Below are 23812 nucleotides of genomic sequence, written 5' to 3' on the forward strand. Positions count from 1 at the left end.
CTGGGGGTGCCAAATTTGACTCGCGACATTTCTCAGGTCAAGCTTTATCTATGGTGCAAATTTCAGCCAAATCTGAGATACTTTTTGTTTCACGATGGTTAGTCCATGGTTTTTATCAATGTTTTGTGAAAAATAAAAATCGTTCAAACTCTGTGATCTTATGGTCTTTGATGCGAGAAACACTAATCTGGAATCAGATTTGCAAAATTCCTCACCGTTCAGAAGATATGACCATTTGAAAATTTTATGTTTGCAGCTTCCTAACTCACCCTGTATAGTAGCTGGGGGTGCCAAATTTGACTCCAACATTTCTCAGGTCAAGCTTTATCTATGGTGCAAATTTCAGCCAAATCTGAGATACTTTTTGTTTCACGATGGTTAGTCCATGGTTTTTATCAATGTTTTGTGAAAAATGAAAATTGCTCAAACTTCGTGATCTTATGGTCTTTGATGCGAGAAACACGAATCTGGAATCAGATTTGCAAAATTCCTCACCGTTCAGAAGATATGACCATTTGAAAATTTTATGTTTGCAGCTTCATAACTCACTCTGTATAGTAGCTGGGGGTGCCAAATTTGACTCCGACATTTCTCAGGTCAAGCTTTATCTATGGGAGCAAATTTCAACCAAATCTGAGATACTTGATTTACCGAGGATGGTAAATTTACCGACGATAGGCCTATTTTCTTAAAGATTTCAGTAGGTAAGTTTTCAGTTCAAGTATTTAATAAGATCCTTGCGGAGCACGGGTTACCTTCTAGTATAATAATACAAAGACGTTTGTAAACTTGCCATTTACCATAGAATAAAATTTAGGAATCAGTAATTTAATAATCTGCTGGTGAGTGGAACCGTATCTTATCTTATCGCTCGTTATCTATCGGGGCACCGAGCTTCGCTCGTATTTTTATTTATTGATAAACAGAACACAATTCTCTAAAATGATCGTGTTACATTTCACAGCTGGCTATACGTCATCTTATGAATTTCGGGGATGCGATATTTTGATTTTTCACATACTCACTCGCTCACTCACTTTTTTACTATCCACAACTGTTTCAGCCAAGGATGAATTTATTATCCTTCTAATGTCGTTCAGCGAGTTTTCCAAAGAATGAGACCTAGTGCAATCGAATCTTTATATCATAAACCTACTATGTTCCAAATTTCGTAAAAATCGTTAGAGCCGTTTTCGAGATCCGTAAAACATAAATAGCCAGATATAAAAATACAGAAATTGCTCCCTTAATATAATATGATTTAGAGCTCTGCCAGCCAGCTTATGAAAATTAATGTGTTGACACAAACAGTAAAATAACCATTAGTAATAAATCGTTTATTGACAAAAATAAAGTAACAGTAGAAAAGTCATTTGCAAGAGGTTTACCAGGATAAGTTTAGTTGTTGGCCAGTTTTTCACATAAAAACCAGCATACTGAAGCCTATATATTCATCTATTATAGTCTGTATGAATAAGTTGAAATAAATTGAGACTAGGCCTTCCATCCGAAAAAATGCAGTCATGCCAAATTGTGTGAAATTGCAATTTTACCATGCAGCAGCTCTCCTAACTTTAAGGTGTGTACAGATATACGCGCCGCGAACATGAGCAATTCACTTTTAATCAGCTGATTATATCTGTATTTTTACAGAAACGGTAAGATACAGATATAAAAAGCTTGGCATCAGCTGATTAAAAGTGAATTGCTCATGTTCGCGGCGCGTATATCTGTACGCACCTTAAGATACAAAAATACGATCTTCCGACTACTTTTGACAATTTGGAAAATAATTTCAATTAGGCCTATGTCTGAGAATTTTTGTTGCTTAAAAAAACACTCATCTTTTGAAACAAAAACGTTTTTTCTAGCCTGTCAAAAATGTCATGTTTTCCGCTCAAAATGTCTGAACATTGACGAAAATAATGATTAACTATGAAAATAATAACTATAGGTTGGATAAACATGATTCAGACATCAATAGGAAGGACACATTTTCCTCAAAATGTCTGAACATTGACGAAAATAATTATTAACTATGAAAATAATAACTATAGGTTGGATAAACATGATTCAAACATCAATAGAAAGGACACATTTTCCTCGTTATTTTGATATGGAATTCCTACTAATTACAACATCCCATAATAAATTCTGAGAGAGAAAATAAACTTTATATGTCAAATAGAAACCAGACCTGAGCCAGCCAGGTGACTCGATGTTATTATATTCTGAGAGAAATGATATTCAAATAAAAAACATATCCTCACAATTTTATCAAAAAAATTAAATTTTCTTTTAATCCTTCAACCCTGAAACTTTTCTAGCTCCACTATCAAAAGATGCAATTTTACACAGTTTGGCAACGTTGTAGTAGTTTTTCTGGATGGAGGGCCAAGTCTCAACTTATTTTATACAAACTATAGAGAAAGTTTGGCTCTTGACAAGTTTTTCACGTACAAACAAGCATTCAAATGCCTATTTATTAATTAATTAAATTATTTGTTGAAGTGTTGCTGTTTACGGGACTACCGCCTCAGTAGTAACCACTTCATCACACAAAGCAAGGGCTGTAACTGCCCTCTGATGTCCATTGTATTCTCGTTCAACAGTCCCTTTTTCTACATTCCAAAGTCTCGCGAAGTTGTCGGATGATGCTGTAAAGAACATAAATTAATACATTTCAAATTATCTTTCTCAATTGGAAGGATATTAATTGTAAAATCTATATAATATAATAAAGAAATGGCTTATACATGTACGAGATAGGAGATACACGAATGACGCATCATCACGTCTGAACTACTGGACTGATTAACTTGAAATTTTGCATTATAGATTCTTGGTTAACCGAGGAAGGTTATAAGCCGTTGCAATTACAATGTATAAGCAATGTACTGTTCGTTCAATTGATGGGAGATTTTTTGTGGAAGTCTTACCTCTATGGTATCATCATAAATGATACAGTATCACTACAATAATGATACCGTATCAGCACACATGGTACAGTATCAAAACAATATGATACAGTATCATCTCAACTTGATACTCAAAGCCTAAATTGATACAAAACTTCCAAATCCTGAATGAATTCTACAAACCATGGGATATCTTCTATGCTATCTTTTCTCTATGGTATCACCATGAATGATACAGTATCACCACACATGGTACAGTATCATCTCAACAACAAAATTTGATACTAACCTTCCAAACTTTGAATGAATTCTACAAGCCATGGAATATTCAATTTCAATTCAATTCAAAAATTAATTTATTTCTTATATATGATTATATATATCTTCTTATGCTATCTTTTCTCTTTCGTATCATCATAAATGATACAGTATCAATACAAAATAATACAGTATCACCACGCATGGTACCGTATCAACACAATGTGATACAGTATCATCTCAACTTGATACAAAACACCAAAATTTGATACAAAACTTCCAAACGTTCAATGAATTCTACAAACCATGGGATATCTTCTTATGCTACATTTTTTCTATGATAAATGATCTGAGAAATTATAATATTTCCAGCAGTTACCACATCTGTGTACTAAAGTCCCCCCGCACATACAGATCGATTTTTGTTCGTACGATATTTTGCCGTCCTTATGAATTCTATTAGATTAAACGGAATTGGACAAACATCATCTGTTTAATCTATAGTGAGGTCCACGTTATAATGGCAGTGTTTGATTGGCAATGGTATTGCTATCCTTGTCTATCATTCAACAACGCTGATAGCGCTAACTCTTTCTCGCTTTGCTCTGTTGCCAGATCGTCTTTTAACAATGTAGAACTAATAATAAAATATTTCATATTAATCATGTGAATTGATTATGAAATTATTGAAAATATAATTCATTTCTAAATAAATTATAATTGATTATTTTAAAGGAGAATGAACAGTTAATATGACATCAATAAGCCTGCATCAGCGGTGGCATGCCAAATGACCGATTCTACCAAAATAGGAATTTTCTACCAAATAGGAATCGACCATTTGGGAATCGGTCAGTTGAGAAAATCATCTTTTTCGTCGCAAAAGATCGAAAATTTAAGAATCCCAAATGATAGAATTGAAACTTGTACTTTCCCATTTAGCCGAAAATCTCAACTGTCGCAAAAGGTCGGAGATTTGATTTCCCCAACTGACCGATTCCCAAATGGTCGATTCCTATTCGGTAGTAAAGTTTTGTAGTTTGTCGCAAATGAACAAATCTTATCGGCTAGATGGGATTCGACCATATGGGAAAGTATACTTTTCGACCTTTTGGGATTCGGTCATATGGGACCCCACAGTATCAGCTACCGTTTATAGAAGGCATTGACAAAACAGAGGTTTGGCAACGTTTTTCTCATATCTTTCTCCACTGCCATTATAACGTGAACCTCACTATAATAGAATTTATAAGGACGAAAAAATATCGTACGAACAAAGATCGATGTGTGTGTGCAGGGTTCAAGCTATCGATTATCTGAACAGTGATGTTCTGAACCTTAGACCAGTTATAGAATAGACTCGCCCCATACTGAATGTCGATGAGGCCAACATCTACTGCCATATCGCCCCACCGTGACGTCAGCTTTTTTATAGAAAACGTTTCTGTAGTGTTTGTTTACATTGTTTACCATAGCAGATTGTGTCTATTTCAGATGGAAGTAAATTACTAGTAGTTCTGTGAACAGTAGACCTCACGCAGTATTCTCATCCTGATCTCATAAATCAATTTTCTATTCTCATAAATCTCAGCTGATTTATGATGAATAATTCTATAGTCTGATTTTTACTCTAATATTGGTGTATGGAGGAGGCTCCTTTTTCCTTTTATACTATCCTTGAAATGCAAAATTCCCAAAAACCTTGTATAAACGTCGACGCGCAATTAAAAAAGGGACATACCTGTCAAATTTCATGAAAATCTATTACTGTATTTCGCTGTAAATGCGCAACATATGAACATTCAAACATTTAAACATTAAGAGAAATGCCAAACCGTCGACTTGAATCTTAGACCTCACTTCGCTCGGTCAATTAAAGAACTAAAATTATAACTTATAATAGTATATTATATAATACTGACGTCACGATGGGGCGATATGGCAGTAGATGTTGGCTTCATCGACTTTCAGTATGAATATACAATGGGGCGTGTCTATTCTATAACTGGTCTAAGTTCTGAACATAGAGCAGTGTCTGATGGATAGATAATTGTCTGAGACATACCAGTGAAGATATACTGGGAGTCAGCACTGAAAGCGACATCCCACACCCATCGCTGGCCGTCCAGCTTGAACACTTGCTTGAGGCTGAAGTCCTTCGTGCGCCACACTCTCGCCGAGCCATCGGCCGACGTAGTGGCCAGCAGTCGCGAGTCAGGGCTGAACTTGCAGCGAAGTGCGTAGCGCCGGTGTGCCTCGATCTAAAACAGTCAAAGCTTAAGTTATTCCAATTGCCAGCGATGAAATAACAAACTCATACAGCTCAGCAAGATTTAAGATCATAATATAATAATAATTAAAAGTAATAATTAGACTATGAGACAAGTAGTCCAGTTGAATAATACAACATTCTTTTAAATTCAGGCCTTTAAGCCTGGTCCACACGTAACGATATGATCGCAGCAATCTGATTGCACCAATAATCGTTGCAATGAATTGTACATCAACGTTCCATCCACATACAACGATTTTTTGGCCCAACTTCCTTCGCAATTTATTGGTTTTTCCTCTTTCCTTTCTTTCAGTTGTGATCAACATGGAGGAGATACTGTTGTGGTCCCTTTATGTAATTTGTTTGGCGAAAGAAGGGAGAAAGAGACAATGCAAACAAAGAAGTAAGTGGTGTCGTTCTTGGCTTCTCAAGAGAGGCAAGTTTTTGCATGTGAGACTACTGAGAGAGTTGAGGGATGAACCAAATGCCTGGCGCAACTATTTGAGAATGACAGAAGACTCATACGTGGAATTGTTAAACTTGGTTTCTCCCCTGATAAAGAAACAGGATACAGTTATGCGAAAATCAATTTCTCCCCATTAACGACTCACCGCTAACTTCAGAAATCTTACTACAGGACGCAGTTTAAAATGTATGGAATTCACAACCATAATTTCAAAACGAAGTATGAGTGTTATTTGAGAAACCTGTGAGGCTATATTATACAAAGTGATGAGAAAATACATAAGGGTAAGTTCCAAAAAGATTTTATTGAACAGATGATCGAAACAATTTAGTTTGATCATTGATCGAAGCACTGTCTATACGCTACAACCTGTCGCTCTAATCTTGCCATATTGTTGCAATCGTTGCCAGGTTGATCTAGTTTTTAATTAACCGTTCAACCACGATATATCGCGATCAATCTTGCTCAATCGCATCAATCTTCAGTCCATACTCTTCAATTATTGTAACGATATGGTCGGTACCGATCAGATTGGTGCAATATATCGTTGCGTGTGGACCAGGCTTTACATTCTTGAAGCCATCTGTTTTATAAAAAAAAGGATATGAATTTAATACTGGTGTTTCAATTCACAATTACGATGCCAAGTAACGTCAGAACCTGAGGGTCGACGTTCATCACACCACTCTGTATGAGCAAGGTGTTAAAATTTTTGTATAATATTCTACCTACACTACTCAGGGAACTCAGAGGCAAGGATTCAGAGATCAGCTTCTCTCAGCTGATCTCTTCTTCAGCTCTCTCAAGAGATACTTACTGGAGATACGTGTCTACATAGCTGAAGAATTTAGAACTCATTTTGGGTAACTCATTATTATTATAATTTTGTAATTATGAACTACTAGCAGGTAACCCGTGCTTCGCAAGGGTCTATTTTAAAACTTGACGTAATGAAATCCAGAAGAATTGAAAATAGGCCTATAAGAATCCTCGGTTGATTAAGAATTTATAAGCTGCATTTCAAGTAAATCAGTCCAGTAGTTCAGACGTGATGATGCGTCAAACATAATTTCCCTATCCTCTACACGTGTATACGTCTTTAAGCCAGTTCTTTCCTCTATTATAGTATAGAAGATGATAGATAGATGGATATATCATCCATTTATCTATCATCTTCTATACTATAATAAAGGAATGAATGAGAATAAATTTTGAAAGGTTTGAGATATCAATGTGCGGTTTTCACCATACCTTTCTCTGGAAATCCTATCATATGACCACCTTTCAATTAAAAAAAAAGTTGAATTCAAAGTGGTGGTTCCAAAATGGCGGAAAAAATTTGGGTGTGACGGAAACCTGTTTTTATCATTCGAAAAGGATCCCTAATCTTACCTATCTTCTAATTACCCTTTTAAGAGAAATGTTCTGAACTGAAAACTTGATGTAATCAAATATTGAAGAATTTAAAATCGGTTTGTAACCATCCCGGTTAAGCAAGAATCTATAAGCAAAATTTCAAGTTAATCAGTCCAGTAGTTCAGACGTGATGATGCGTCAAACATAATTTTCCTATACTACTTTACACCTGTATATGTGTATAATATAATTATTGTTTTCAGAGTACTTTATCCTTAGAGTAAATTGTGAAATACGATAATTTTTTAGTCGTAATTTTTTTAAAGTTGTCAAAACAGCTGTTCTACAGATGAAATATCTCGACTATGTGTTATTTTTATGAACTGCGCTACCTACCTACCTCATGCACGAGAAGGAGGTTACTAAGTCCATTTCTCAAGGATGGGGTGGACCCCCCATTAGTTTCCCAGAGAGGAGAATCATGCCAGTTGATAGAGCTGATAGAAAGCTATCCATTTGATAAATTTGAAGAAAATCGTTACAGCCGTTTTCGAGAAAACCGTGAAAAACATGTTTTTTTAGTGATTATCCGCCATTTTTCTCAAAAATATTACGGAGCTCCTGCAATTTTCCCAGAAATGAGACTCATGTCAGTTGAAAGGGCTTATAAATAGCTATCCATGGTATAAATTTGAAGAAAATCGTTAGAGCCGTTTTCGAGAAAACCGTGAAAAACATGGTTTTTTAGTAATTATCCGCCATTTTTCTCGAGAATATTACGCAGCTCCTGCAATTTTCCCAGAAATGAGACTCATGTCAGTTGATAGGGCTCATAAATAGCTATCCATGGTATAAATTTAAAGAAAATCGTTAGAGCCGTTTTCGAGAAAACCGTGAAAAACATGGTTTTTTAGTAATTATCCGCCATCTTGAATTGAATTTTATTGAATTTCTTATTGTCGGGTCCTCATGGTATAAGGACCTTAAGTTTAAAATTTCAAGTCAATCGGTTGATTAGGAATGGAGTTATCGTGTTCACAGACATACACACATACACACATACACACACACACACACACAGACCAACACCCAAAAATCATGTTTTTGGACTCAGGGGACCTTGAAACGTATAGAAAACTTGAAATTGGGGTACCTTAATTTTTTTTGGAAAGCAATACTTTCCTTACCTATGGTAGTAGGGCAAGGAAAGTAAAAAGAACACAGTCATAGTCAAGATATTTCATCTGTAGAACAGCTGTTTTGACGAATTTAAAAAAAACATCGAATTTCACAATATTTACATAAAGGAAAAAGTACTCTGAAAACAATTGTATATACACATATACAGTAGTCTGATCGTAGTTGCAAATATGTTGCCGTCAATCTTCATTATGTTTTTCTCCTAAATTATTCTCGTTTGATATTGAGGCTTAGGTTTATTTAGCGAACTATATTGGAAATTTTAAGGTAGGGTTATAAAAAGGGCACTTGTTCCGTGGATGTTTTTTTACAAGAGAAATATTTGATCAAAATAAGGGGAAAGGTTTTTAAACGAAAATAGATGAAAAATTTTAAATAGTTCAATGAGCAAGGAAAGTTGTGTGAGTGTACCACACCAGATTTTTATATTTGTAACATTTTATTGTGTTTTATTTGTTTCGTGGTTCTTTGTAATTTTGTTTTGTCTTGTTTTGTGTGTTTTTAATAAATAATTTTTTGTATCTGATAGCACCAACTTATCTACTACTTTACACCTCATATCTGTACTTGTATTTTCTACAATTATTGAATCAGTTATCAAGTCAGTGATCAATCAGTTATCAGTGATCCAGTACTTGTAATTGTACAGAGTTATTCCAAATTATGGGCCCATATTCAAAACTGGGTATTTATTAAAGTAAAAATGCAAAATTAACAATCTCTATATACCAATGGAAAGAGAAATTTTCAAAGTTTTTTTAATACCTTACAAGTGGTCAATATGGTCTCCGGCTGCTGCACGGTTTACGGAACCGTATCACTGCTGCCGTGCACTCAATAACACCAGATACGCTTTCTCGTGTGTGGGACGAGTTTGGCTACCGCGTAGATGTTTGCCGTGCAGCAGCCGGAGGCCACATTCAACACTTGTAAAGTATTAAAAAAAACTTTGAAACTTGCTTTATCAGGTATGATTTTCTGTTCCGTTGTGTGTAGCCTACTTTTAAAATGTATATAATTATTATTATGACTTGCCTAATGCTATAATTGTGGCCTGATGGTTAATAAAACGAATCTTGAATCGTGAATCTTGTTTTCGGCGGCCCCGTCTCGTTTATTTAACCCTAAAACTCTGCATTACCCAGCCTTTACATTCTTGAAGCCATCTGTTTTATAAAAAAAAGGATATGAATTTAATACTGGTGTTTCAATTCACAATTACGATGCCAAGTAACGTCAGAACCTGAGGGTCGACGTTCATCACACCACTCTGTATGAGCAAGGTGTTAAAATTTTTGTATAATATTCTACCTACACTACTCAGGGAACTCAGAGGCAAGGATTCAGAGATCAGCTAAAGAGAGAGTTACTGGAGATACGTGTGTACATAGCTGAAGAATTTAGAACTCATTGTGGGTAACTCATTATAATTTTGTAATTATTAACTATGAAGTCAGAGATCAGCTAAAGAGAGAGTTACTGGAGATACTGTCTACATAGCTGAAGAGTTTAGAACTCATTTTGGGTAACTCATTATTCTGACTGGGTAACTCATTATTCTATGTCACATAGCTTCACTACTAGGACTATCAGCTTGAATTGGCAATGAAATTTGGACAATAAACGCCCTATACCATGGGATATCTTCTTGTGCTATATTTTCTCTTTTGTATCATCATAAATGATACAGTATCACCAAACATGGTACAGTATCAGCACAATATGATACAGTATCATCTCAACTTGATACATAACACCGAAATTTGATACCAAACCTTCCAAACTTTGAGTGAATTCTTCAAACCATGGGATATCTTCTCATTCTATCTTTTCTCTTTGGATCATCATAAATGATACAGTATCACTACAAAATTATACAGTATCACTACAAAATGATACAGTATCACAACACATGGTACAGTATATAATACAGTATCACCTCAACTTGATACACAACACCGAAATTTGATACCAAACCTTCCAAGCTTTGAGTGAATTCTACAAACCATGGGATATCTTTTCATGCTATCTTTTCTCTATGACCTCCATTTATCTTTACTCTATCTCTCAAAATGATACAGTATCACCAGACATGGTACAGTATCAACACAATATGATACAGTATCATCTCAACTTGATACACAACACCAAAATTCGATACCAAACCTTTCAAACTTTGAGTGAATTCTACAAACCATGTTATATGTTCTCATGCTATCTTTTCTCTATGACCCTATTTATATTTTCTCTATCACTACGAAATGATACGGTATCACTACACATGGTACAGTATCAACATAATATAATACAGTATCACCTCAATTTGATACAAAACTTGCAACCTTTGAATAAATTCTACAAACCATGGCATATCTTCTTATGCTATCTTTTCTCTATCTCTGAAAATGATACAGTATCATCAAACATGGTACAGTATCAGCACAATATGATACAGTATCATCTCAACTTGATACACAACTCCAAAATTTGATACAAACCTTCCAAACTTTGAGTGAATTCTACAAACCATGGGATATCTTCTTATTCTATCTTTTCTCTTTGGTATCATCATAAATGATACAGTATCACTACAAAATTATACAGTATCACTACAAAATGATACAGTATCACAACACATGGTACAGTATATAATACAGTATCACCTCAACTTGATACACAACACCGAAATTTGATACCAAACCTTCCAAGCTTTGAGTGAATTCTACAAACCATGGGATATCTTTTCATGCTATCTTTTCTCTATGACCTCCATTTATCTTTACTCTATCTCTCAAAATGATACAGTATCACCATACATGGTACAGTATCAACACAATATGATACAGTATCATCTCAACTTGATACACAACACCAAAATTCGATACCAAACCTTTCAAACTTTGAGTGAATTCTACAACCATGTTATATGTTCTCATGCTATCTTTTCTCTATGACCCTATTTATATTTTCTCTATCACTACGAAATGATACGGTATCACTACACATGGTACAGTATCAACATAATATAATACAGTATCACCTCAATTTGATACAAAACTTGCAACCTTTGAATAAATTCTACAAACCATGGCATATCTTCTTATGCTATCTTTTCTCTATCTCTCAAAATGATACAGTATCACCACACATGGTACAGTATCAACACAATATGATACAGTATCATCTCAACTTGATACACAACACCAAAATTTGATACAAACCCTCCAAACTTTGAATGAATTCTAAAATCCATGGAATATCTTCTCATGCTATCTTTTCTCTATGACCTTGTTTATCATTTCTCTAGCTCTTCTCTAATACAGTTTAACAGTAGAAACATCACCTATTTTTTGGTCATGTTATTAATAATTAATAACAGGAGCAACAGGCTTGGCACAAAACTACTCCATTCCCAAATTTTGATATATATGACCAAAAATAGATATTGTTATGGCTGTCACCTGGTCATATGGGACATATAAATGAATCATAATGTCTATTTATCTCATATTGATCAGGATTTTAGAGTTTTGAATTGGAAAAGTTTAATGAACAGTGTTTTTGTCTTTGAACAATCTTTGTCATCGACAAAAGGATTGTTTATTTCATTTGTTGTCAAAATTAATGTAGCTTCTCTTTTGTTTTTAATAACAAACGTGCCACTTGTGCGACTGATAAAAATATGTACTTGAAATGGCTTTCATGTTTGGCATTGACTGAGTTTATATCTAATACCCAAAATTTTACTTTTGTTGTGAGAGAATTGAGTCAGTGTGTGAGCTCGTTCGTTAGGACTGTAAGTAAAGTCCGGCTGTTCTGGTGAAGGGGATAGATTTTGCTCTTGTTTTATAATACAGTTTTCCTGTCGCAGTTCGGGCAGTTTAGAGAGAATTGTATTATTGAATAGGACGGGATCTGAACCCATTTCATTAGATCAGTTATTTTGATTTTTTAATTAATAATTAACGCCGCGAAATACCAGTGGATGCCAAAGTGGGAAGCTATTTCGAAAAGGTAGGTGACTACTGAATCATTGTTCTTAAATTTTTCATAACCACAAACATTGAATCCTCATTAGCAGCAAGCGAGTGTTTCCCCATTAATTCATATAAAATATTGTTTTATAATCAAATTAATCTTGTTTTGTTCAAATGTAAATATGTTAAAGACTCATTAAAGTTCTAGTTATTCTGTTCATTTCTTGTATTCATAGTTCTTTTCCCCTTCCCCTTACATATTGGGTGTAGGCATATCTGGCTTACATATTTGGTGGAGGCTTCTCCCGCCGTCCATATATTGCTTACATGGCTTATATGAAGCCATATAACAATATGCTACATAACCATATCGATGGCTTTTGATAATAATTATCAAAATTTGGGAATGGAATAGTTTTGGGCCAAGCCTGTTGTTCCTTCCTAATCATATTTTTTATGATTTGTAATTGTTCCACGAATAAATGAATGAAATGACCTTGTGTTTGGGGTTGAGCTTGGTTGGTTCCTCGGCCACGCCCCCTGTTAGCGACCATATGTAGCAGTGACCCTTGTTGTTAACGGCAGCCATATGTGTGCCATCCGGGTCTATAGATATCGACTGGATTGACGCTTCAGCTTCTGGAATCTGCAGGACAAAAGTTGCCTCTAATAAAACTGGTACAGTATAAAAAAACAATGTAAACTTCGAGAGAAATTATAATTGATAATGGATTTTAATTCTACTACAAAAACAATATAAATTCCACAAATAGTGAGTAGGTTTTTGATTTTGTATTCAAATTTTTCAAATAAGTGCAATATTTCTCGAGTTTTTAATTTATTGTGATTTATTTAGAGTATAACATCAACCTTCAAAATTCAAATCAATGACCGAGCGAAGTGAGGTCTTAAGGTGCGTACAGACTTTCGCTCTGCTCCGCAACCGAACGTCACTCCAGCAGAGCGATTGATGATCGACCGGCGAGCAACAGTGGTTCGACCGGGGAACGCGAGAAGATCTAACATCTTCCGTAACGTTCATGATGGGTGCGTAGGCGGATTTAGGCGGAATTATTCGATGGTTGTACGAGGGCGGTACGAGGGAGGAGCGTGCTCGGTGCGGGTAGGAAGCGCGAATATGTGTACGCAGCTTAAGATTCAAGTCAACGGTTTTGCATTTCTCTTTATGTTTTTTTGTTTATATTTATGTTTTTATGTTCCGAATTTACAGCGAAACGCAGCAATAAATTTTCACGAAATTTGACAGGCATGTTCCTTTTTGGATTTCGCGTCGACATATACATACGGGTTTTTGAAACTTTGCATTTTAAGGATAATACAAAAGGAAAAGAAGTCTCCTTTGAACGCCAATATTACCGTAAAAATCAGACTTTAGAATTATTCATCATAAATTGAAGTGAACATAACCTACATAATATTTGGACGATTTGTGATAAAATCAGGAAATTTTGGGCAATAGCCTGTTTTTTCTTTTCCGACTATTGTATTGTTCGCTCTATCTAATAAATAAATAACTAGATATATAAATAAATCAGCTGTCTAGTGGACTATAATACTACCCGTTAAAAAATATCGAACATCTTGAAAATGTATCTTTCCATCAACGTTGTAGACAGTTGCAGCCAGACCTGATAACAGCGCTCACACTCACATTCCGGGACGACACGTCACGGTACGATAGGACAGAAAGCTCTATGTTCATTTAAGATTTGTTTCTAGACATTTTAAATTGATAAATTATTTATTAATTTTTGAGAAAACATAACAACAGGTCAATGTAACTTACTCAGCGCGAGGTCTACTGTTCACAGAACTACTAGTAAATAATTTATCAATTTAAAATATCTAGAAAAAATCCTAAACAAACATAGAGCTTTCTGTCCTATCGTACCGTGACGTGTCGTCCCGGAATGTGAGTGTGAGCGCTGTTATCAGGTCTGGCTGCAACTGTCTACAACGTTGATGGAAAGATACATTTTCAAGATGTTCGATGTTTTTGAACGGGTAGTATTATTGACCGAGCGAAGTGAGGTCTAAGATTCAAGTCGACGGTTTCGCATTTCTCTTAATGTTTAAATGTTTATATGTTGCGCATTTACGGCGAAACGCGGTAATAGATTTTCATGAAATTTGACAGGTATGTTCCTTTTTAAATTGCGCGTCGACGTACATACAAGGTTTTTGGAAATTTTGCATTTCAAGGATAATATAAAAGGAAAAAGGAGCCTCCTTCATACGCCAATATTAGAGTAAAAATCAGACTATAGAATTATTCATCATAAATCAGCTAACAAGTGATTACACAGATGTGTGGAGAAGCCAGTCTATTGCTGTATTTCCATAAGGTCTATAGTTTCAGGTACTTGTGGATGAGAATACTGCGTGAGGTCTACTGTTCACAGAACTACTAGTAGTCCATTAAACAGCTGATTTATGATGAATAATTCTATAGTCTGATTTCTACTCCGATATTGGCGTATGAAGGAGGCTCCTTTTTCCTTTTAATATTATCCTTGAAATGCAAAATTTCCAAAAACCTTGTATATACGTCGACGCGCAATTTAAAAAGAAGCATACCTGTCAAATTCCATGAAAATGTATTAGCGCGTTTCGCCGTAAATGCGCAACATATAAACATTCAAACATTAGGAGAAATGCCAAACCGTCGACTTGAGTCTTGGACTTCACTTTGCTCTGTCGATTAATCATTCATTATTTTCCTATTAGAACGAAAGATGAGGATTAAAGATTTTCAATCTTTAGATGTGATTAGTTAGTACAGACCAGCTGTTCGTTGTGATCAGTCTTGAGGTCCCACACGTGTATGATTCCACTCTGGTCGCCGACAATGACCTCCGCCTGGTTGGGGTGCAGACAGACGCAGTTGACAGGCGCGCTCACCTGGAACAGACGCTGACATTGCAGATTACGAGAGCGCAGGTCCCAGATGCGAGCGCTGCAGTCCTCGCCGCCTGCAACCAGTCATCAAAACATATCGATAGTAGAAAATATCGATATATCGGAAACAAAATATCGAAATTTCCGATATATCGAAGCTTTAATACAGTTACATCAGTGGTTCTCAATCTTTTCACTTCGCGCCCTCCTGCATAATTCAGCTGTAAGCCGGGGCCCCCTACATGTATAAGCGTATAACAACAAATTCTATACAAACAATTATAAATTTATGGTTGTTACTTTTGTTTCTCATAGCAATTAACAATAAAAAAAGCTTCAGTGTGAAGGATGAGCTTGTTTTTTTCGCACAGAGTTTGTTGAAAAGAGGTGTCAGCTCTGATTACGCTACTCTAATTTCCTGGGTCACATCCAGTCTTGATGTAAATTTACTTTTCATGGCAGCTAGAGAAGAAAATCCAGTTTCACACGAATAAGTTGTCGCAAATGAAGTCAATATTTTCAATGCCTTTTCACTCAAAAATGGGTGTTCCTTGTGCACACCAATCCAGAAGGATGTGAGAGAATATTCTTCAAACTTCATTTTAAGCGCATAGTCACCTTGGAGATCAATGAGGTTTTCTTTTTCTAAATGTTGAGGGAGCACTCATTGATTGAGAATTTGAATGGGTTTTGAATCCATGCCAAACCATTCAAGTTCTCATTAAAATATTTTCAAGTAGAATTTTAAAAGTAGAAAGATTGCTTATAGTAATTATTTTAGAAGTAAATTATTTAAATTCTACCAAACCTTGCGCCCCCCCCCTGAACATTCACCGCTCCCCCTTGGGGGTCGCGCCCCACACTTTGAGAACCACTGAGTTACATGATAATTATTTTATTGATCAAAGCAGAGATATTAAGGGGCGTTTAAATGATTCAAGTTTCCTTGAATTCAAGTTTTGTGTAAAATGTTTTTGTTCAAAGCCTCTCGCTGATTACAAAACAAACATGATGAACTTGTGTGTGCACACATGTCATGTCCTGTTGTTAGTGGCCAGCTATAGGGTAACCGTCCACTGGAACCGTATTCAACCAAACCGTTCGGCCGAATCTGCCGGCCGTCAATTCGGCCGAATATGGTCGTCCATTGGAACAGTTTACTTCAGTTTAGATGCCAATTATTGAATTAACTACTATCATAGCCACCAAAATTTTTCATAAACAATGATTATATTAAGATTTTGAAAATTGAATAAACAAATATCCACTAAATTAGTTATTCATTACAATAGTCTTACCTTCCGATCCTATTTGTTAAGCAATCTTTGTCCACAGATTCCTTTGAACATCACGACGATGATATATCTTTTGTCTCGCATATCCCACATTGGACATGCTATTGAACCAGACTTATCAACTTTTCATTGTCCATAGTTAGAAATTTATAAAACAGAACAAGTTCAAAAAAACAAAAACAGACAAGACTGAGAAACAATTTTGAGGTTAGGATGATGTTGTCTTAGCTCGACTTCGTCCGGATCTTAGACACGGCCCATTGTATATTCATACTGAAAGTCGATGAAGCCAACATCTACTGCCATATCTCCAAATCGTGACGTCAGCATCAGATGGAAAACTTTTCTGTAGAGTTTGTTTACATTGCTTTCCATAGCAGATTGTGTCTATTTCAGCGGGAGCGTAGCGGGAGTTTACCATTTTAATGAATAATAATTTACATCCTTCTGAAATAGACACAATCTGAAAGTTTTCTATCCGATGATGACGTCACGATTTGGCGATATGGCAGAAGATGTTGGCTTCAGAGGCTAGACTTCCCAGCGTGTCTATTCTATAACTGGTCTAAGGTCCGGAAAGAGCCGGAAAATCCCATTCAATTCGGATCGAAAACTTGATCAGCCGGAGACGGCCGTGCAAGGACGTATGAACCTGTTGCAATGGACAAGCATCTATAGTTTTCTTTGTTGGGGGATCGTTCGGACGAGTTTGATAGTTTTCGGCCGATGCTAGTTCGGACGAATTCGGTAGTTTTCGGTTGATGCTAGTTCGGACGAAATCGGTTCCAATGGACGGCCCACCTTAGGCGGATTAACATGCTATAGTGAGGTCCACGTTATAATGACAGTATTTGATCAACTTTGGTTTTGCTATCCTTGTCTATCATTCGGCAGAGCCGGTGGTACTATCCTTTTCTAGGTCCACAACAATGCCAAGTATGTTTTTGACAGTGTAGAAATATAATTAAATTATGCAGAGAATCGGCATCGCTATTATTCTATCTTTATTCACTGTCATTATAACGTGGACTTCACTATAGTTTCACTTCTCATCAACTGATGCCATGCTTATTATATCTATTTGAACAGAAACAGTAAGATACAGATATAATAGGCACACCATCAGCTGTTTAAAAGTGGAATGCGCGTGTTCGTGGCGCATAAGTCTGTACGCGTCTTACGGCGAACGCATTCAGCAACAGGCAGACGTATGCAGACGAATAAAAATCAAACTTGAGCAGATATACGGAGACAGACGGATGTCTGTGTGATTCAGCAACAGGCAGACGTATGCAGACGGATAAAAATCAAACAAGCAGATATACGGAAACAGACGGATATCTGTGTGAGTTCGAGCATTCGGGGAGGAATTTTTCTTCCATCTGTCCGCATACGTTCGTCTGTTAATGTGTGAGTTTGCCTTTAATAAATTGTTAGGGCTTTTTTAGGTCTACAGCTTATTAAACCACAATGAAAAATTATCAAAAGTAACCTTCATTTAATTGCAACTCTACTGGTCCAAACTCTTCAAGAGCCATTTTCAAGTGTAAACTCACATAATATATAAAAGGGGTATTCACAATGTTGGAGTTAGCTGGCTAAGTCGAGCTATTCGCTAACTCCAGCTATTTGCTAAGTCTGTGTTAACTCAATGCTATAGTGGTACGTTAGAAAAAAATTAACAGACGAGATAGCAGATAGCGCAGGTTTGAGTCCGCTAACTCTGTTAAAACGGCAGCCATATGTTTATAATCTTACTTTTTCAAACCTTAGACAAGTTATAGAATAGTATATTGTATATTCATACTGAAAGTCGATGAAGCCAACATCTACTGCCATATCGCTCCATCGTGACGTCAGCGTCGGATAGAAAACTTTTCTGTAGAGTTTGTTTACGTGGTTTTCCATAGCAGATTGCGTCTAATTCAGTGGGAGCGCAGCGGGAGTTTACCATTCCTATGAACAATAATTTACTTTCATCTGAAATAGATACAATCTAAAAGTTTTCTATGCGATGATGACGTCACGATAGGGCGATATGGCAGTAGATGTTGGCTTCAGAGGCTAGACTTCCCAGCGTGTCTATTCTATAACTGGTCTAAGTTTCAAACTAACTTCAAGTTACACAAATTATCCGCTTGGATCGCTACTGCAGTTAGCTTATAGCAGATGGTTTTAGATGGGGCGTTCACAATCCAGAGTTATCAAATACGGTAGCACTTTAGCTGGCTAAAACAACAATGGTTGAGTTCAAAGCCACTAATCGGTGAGTGAACGATGAGATCGGTAAGTGAACGTGGCTCTGAACGATGTACTGTTTTGTCGTTGAACGATGCATAGACTCACATGCAGCGCTAGATTATTTGGAATTGAAATCGGCCATTAAGGGACAGCCTGGGAGATTATTACATACTAAAGATCTTGAAGATTTTTGTGATCTATATATTACAAAAAAAATATATTATATAATATCTAGTGCTAAAATACCTCAATGGAACCTTTAATTTCAAGTAAGAGCTAGCATTGGGAAGGCATAGGTATTGTGCGTTTATACCTCTTCAAGATCTTTGGTCTAACTGATAAGAAAAAAATACATCATATCCGGTTCGTTCACTGATCAGTTAATCGTACTTTTCCACCGATGGAAAAGAACGTAAATAGAGTAGCTGAACGTAAACATACATGGCTGAATATGAGGTTGTTTACAAATTATGGACTCCATTATAATGTATTTGGGAGCAGAGAAATGCATGATTACATAAATTCAATAACATTTATAATATTTTACAAAGCATTTAAAACTACTCCAATCACCTGATGGTTTTCCATTTTAATTGATTACAATGAAATAGGTTAAGTTCTAGTTCTGTTTACAAAATATGATCAACAAGGGAAACATCTGTCAGTCACGACTCATGAGCAACCGTTCAGCCACAGAATACACACAAAATGGAAGGTATCAATCTAACCAAGATTTGAGTGCACCAAGACCACGACACATGACTGCATCATCTTGTTTGGAAATTAAAACTACAGCTGTATTACAATGCTACACTTTCTTTCAAGATGGCGGATTATGGCGTCAAGATACTAGCCGACTTTTCCAATCTGTGGTTCATCTTTGATCACTAATCTGTGATCAGGTTTTTAACTGAACGTAAAAAAAACCGATGGAATTGATCAGTGGCTTTGAACTCAACCATTGTGAATACCCCTAAAGTGTGAACTTACACTTGAAAATGGCTCTTGAAGAGTCGCAACTAGTAGTATTTCAATAAATTAAAGGGTACTTTTGATCGTTTCTAATTGTTTACTAGGTAAATATATTGTTGCTCTTCCCACCTGTGAACATCCACTTGCCGTCCTCCTGGAACCCAACAGAGGTGATGTTCTTCAATATGCTTTCATAGTTGATAATGGCGGTGGGATTGTTGGAGTTGAGATCATACATGCGAATGTGTTGGTGTCCGGCTGCTGCCAATAACTGCTTATCTGGCATTATTTCGAGAGCGTTCACTTGCTGAAAAGAATTTGGCTAAGGAACTTATTGACGTCAGAGTTGGATTGTGGCGAATAAAGAGTTTGAAGGGAATTAGATCATAGTAATTAATTTTGATGACCAACAGCTACATGAAATATAGTTGTTAGGTCCACGTTATATTGGATTATTATTATTTAGCGTGTGGCAGATACACAACAAATATATAGCTCATGCGTCTCAAATGCCTAGATATAAACTGTATATCTATATTAATGTTAATAATAACAATGTTATATTGAATAACATTATTTGATACATTGATGTTGCTATCCGTGTGTATCATTCAACAAAGCAGATAGCTCCATCCTTTGCTATCTCTCCAACGTTGCCAGATTGGTGTTTAACAATGTAGAAAATGTAATTAACAAAATATTCAATATCAATTGAGAAAAACACCAAGATAATGATTGATCTCTAGATAATATTTATTTATCCAAACATGAATATATTATAATATATGTAGTTCCAAATGGTGACGAATGTTGTCAGTGAGTTTTCCATTCTATCATAGAGAAAACTATTTTTCATTTTTGTTCAATGTTTGATAATCCGCTTTTTTTGCTTGGATAAATGAACAGGAAAGGAATTTGAAATATCAATTATAATAATATAATAATGAGGGTGAAGGCCACATAAGCTCTTAGGCTTGTGCATGGGTAATGAGTGAGATGGATTATGATGATGATGATGAATTTGGTCATTTAAACTATATTGAGAATTGTCCTTAATTACTCTTGTTATTTCTAAAGCCTTCTTATTTCTTTAACAAGAGCAATTAAGGAAAATTCCCAGTATAGTTTAAATGACCAGATTCATTTCACCAATACAACACTACGAATTTACAGATGGAATTAATAGAGAAAGCATTTATTCAAATGCTAATTATTTAATATATATATTTAATATATTTAATTATTAATTATTATTAAATAATATTATTATTATTAATAATATTATTATTAATAATTTATTAATTATTTAATATATAATTATTATTGAACGAAAATCCTAAATAAATGCTGCAAATCACCCCGAAGACCTCTGCTACTGCAGACATTGACAACAGGGCTAACAGCTAGATGGAAATTCGATGAGAACTACTATCCAAAAATTAGTTGCCAGCCCGGGAATCGAACCCGGTACCTCCCAATTGCTAGTCTGGAATGCGTGCCCTTACACCAAACTGACAATCTCTGGATAGCAGCGCTCATTTTTTTATACGAAGCCATAGCGGCCAACTAGTTACAGATGGAATTAAATAGAGAATGCATTTATTCAAATGTTAATTAATATATAATTATTATTGAACGAAAATCCTAACTAAATGCTGCAAATAACTACGAATTTAGTTTTATCATAACATTGTAAGCATACATTAGTCAATAGTTTTACTATTTACATATTTATTTTATTATCTTTTACTTGTTTTCTTGGTTCTTATTATGTACTAAAAGTAAATTTTGTTATCAAAGCCGAGTCTGTTGCTTAAGCCGCCATTTTGTCACACCGTTGAGTGGGAGGAGACTGTCTAGCTGGGCCAATGGCAGGCGTTCATGCCCTTGACCAATAGCAGTACTCGCCTACTAGTATAAATTCTGCTGCTCTTGTATTTAGTTTTAGTTTATCTAAGATAATGTAACACAATGGTGTTACAACCGCAACCGGTCTTTCTAAGTATCAATAAATCTGTGGTTTTTGACAATTTCTTAGTATTTTTATTTAATATGAATAATTACCACAATATCAAGTTCTCAACTACACAGAAAGTGTATTACATGAGTTTAAAGATAAAATTTTGCAAAAAAGGATACAGAGTCGGCATGCTGCATTGTCCTCTGACAGATTCCAGAATGGGCTTGCCATAGTTTTATCGTGTAATCATATCCTCCAGTAGCAAAAATGACTTGATCATTGGTTGTTGTTCCAACCCCTTCCACCATGATGGAATTGAATGGTTCTCTTCAAAGCAGTTAAATTTCAGTTATCAATAATTATACACGCCTCACGTCTCATCTGAAAATTAAAAAAGATCGAGTTAATGTGTAATACGGCATCCACATGTTGCTCCAATAACGACCAACGCCAGTGTGTGGATGGGAGGTTTGCCAACGCTGGCCTCAATTTGCTCAAGTTGGGTTACCAGACTGGGCCAACATGTGGACTAAATAAGGGCACAGTATACATACAGTATGGAAACTTGGCTATAGTAAGGTCCACGTTATAATGACAGTATTTGATCAATTTTGGTTCTGCTATCCTTGTCTATCATTCGACAAAGCCGGTGGTACTATCCTTTTCCAGGTCCACAACGATGCCAAGTATGTTTTTGACAGTGTAGAAATATAATTAATTAATGCAGAGAATCGGCATCGCTATTCTTTTATCTTTATCCACTGCCATTATAACGTGGACCGCACTATAGTACCCTGGCGCGAAAATACGCCATCTTGTTAGGAAGTTCCGCATTGTAATAGTATTGATGGAAGGTTCGGATCACTTTACTGATCCGGATCAATTGATTTTGTTCACTGCCGCGAGCCAATCAGAAGACCAGGATTGGAACTTCCTAAGGTCAAGTGACGTGTCTAGTATTTGTGCCATGTAATAAGCATTGGTTAGATAGGCGTTTGATTGACAGTTTCCACTCTGTACCTATTCTGTGATAAGGGGTCGCCTTTACAAATATATGCACAGTATGAGAAGGCTATCAACCCCTCAATACACTAATAGATGACTTTGTAAATTAAACCAAATATTTGATTTAGAACTGTTGCATGTTGAGTTGGCCGTTTAAAATTATCAGGGCTGATTCATTTTTTAAACTGAGCTACATAATTTTTTTTATTTACGTATCCACCACAGAGGTGACAGATAGACTAATTTTTAATGCGTTATTTTTAGATAAGTCTACCTTATTTAATTTTAGGTATATATAGAGATCGTTTCATAACCTGGGTTTCATTGGGTGAAACCTCCCTACGACACAGATGTAAATGATACCAATCATTGATACATTTTTCAGTTTCTATGTATGCTGAGCAATAGTATATTTCGCACCTAGGGCCGAAAATGAGACTTTTCTGAAACACATTTTTGCCCATGGTGAGAACGTTATTTTTCGCCAATAAAAATAAACAATATAAATATGAGAATAATTTATTGTTTATTAGGCACTTCCGAAAGCTAAGGAAGGTCATAGCTCTAGCAAATCTGAGGTAATCTGAATATCAGGAAATTGTCCAAGTATTTTTATTTTTTATTCTGATTTGTCTAAATAACCTAAAAGATTATGTTCAATTATGTAAGAGGTTGAGTTTATACTTTTTATTCTTCCAATTGACAATAAGATGATTTATTATAAATGTTTTGATTCTTGAATAATAAACACAAATAATGAAAAATTTTCTGATCAGCTGTTTTAGCACTGAAATTTGGCAATCTGAATGTCAACGTCAACAATGCTTGTTGTCGTTGACTTCGGAAGTTTAGGTTAGAAGTTCTATCCTACTCTGAAAATCGAATTTGAATAATTTATAATATATAAATCTATTCATCCAAATAAAATGATATTATCTTATTGCAGAATACTTATTCAACTCTAGAAGCATAA

The 23812-nt window shown here is 35.6% G+C and overlaps 1 protein-coding gene across 1 annotated transcript; it reads right to left on the minus strand.

The window, feature by feature from the left end:
• Positions 1 to 1959: 1959 nt before the first annotated feature.
• Positions 1960 to 22215, minus strand: LOC111050572 (target of rapamycin complex subunit lst8). Its single transcript, XM_039436871.1, has 6 exons — positions 22014 to 22215; positions 20004 to 20181; positions 15253 to 15440; positions 12944 to 13093; positions 5242 to 5437; positions 1960 to 2657 (listed from the first exon to the last, which is right to left on the minus strand). The coding sequence occupies exons 1-6, from the start codon at positions 22140 to 22142 to the stop codon at positions 2521 to 2523; spliced, it is 978 nt and encodes a 325-aa protein (XP_039292805.1). The 5' UTR covers positions 22143 to 22215; the 3' UTR covers positions 1960 to 2520.
• Between the last annotated feature and the right edge of the window lie 1597 nt (positions 22216 to 23812).

This window comes from Nilaparvata lugens, chromosome 10 (genome assembly GCF_014356525.2).
Source record: "Nilaparvata lugens isolate BPH chromosome 10, ASM1435652v1, whole genome shotgun sequence".
NCBI classification, from domain to species: Eukaryota; Metazoa; Arthropoda; class Insecta; order Hemiptera; family Delphacidae; genus Nilaparvata; species Nilaparvata lugens.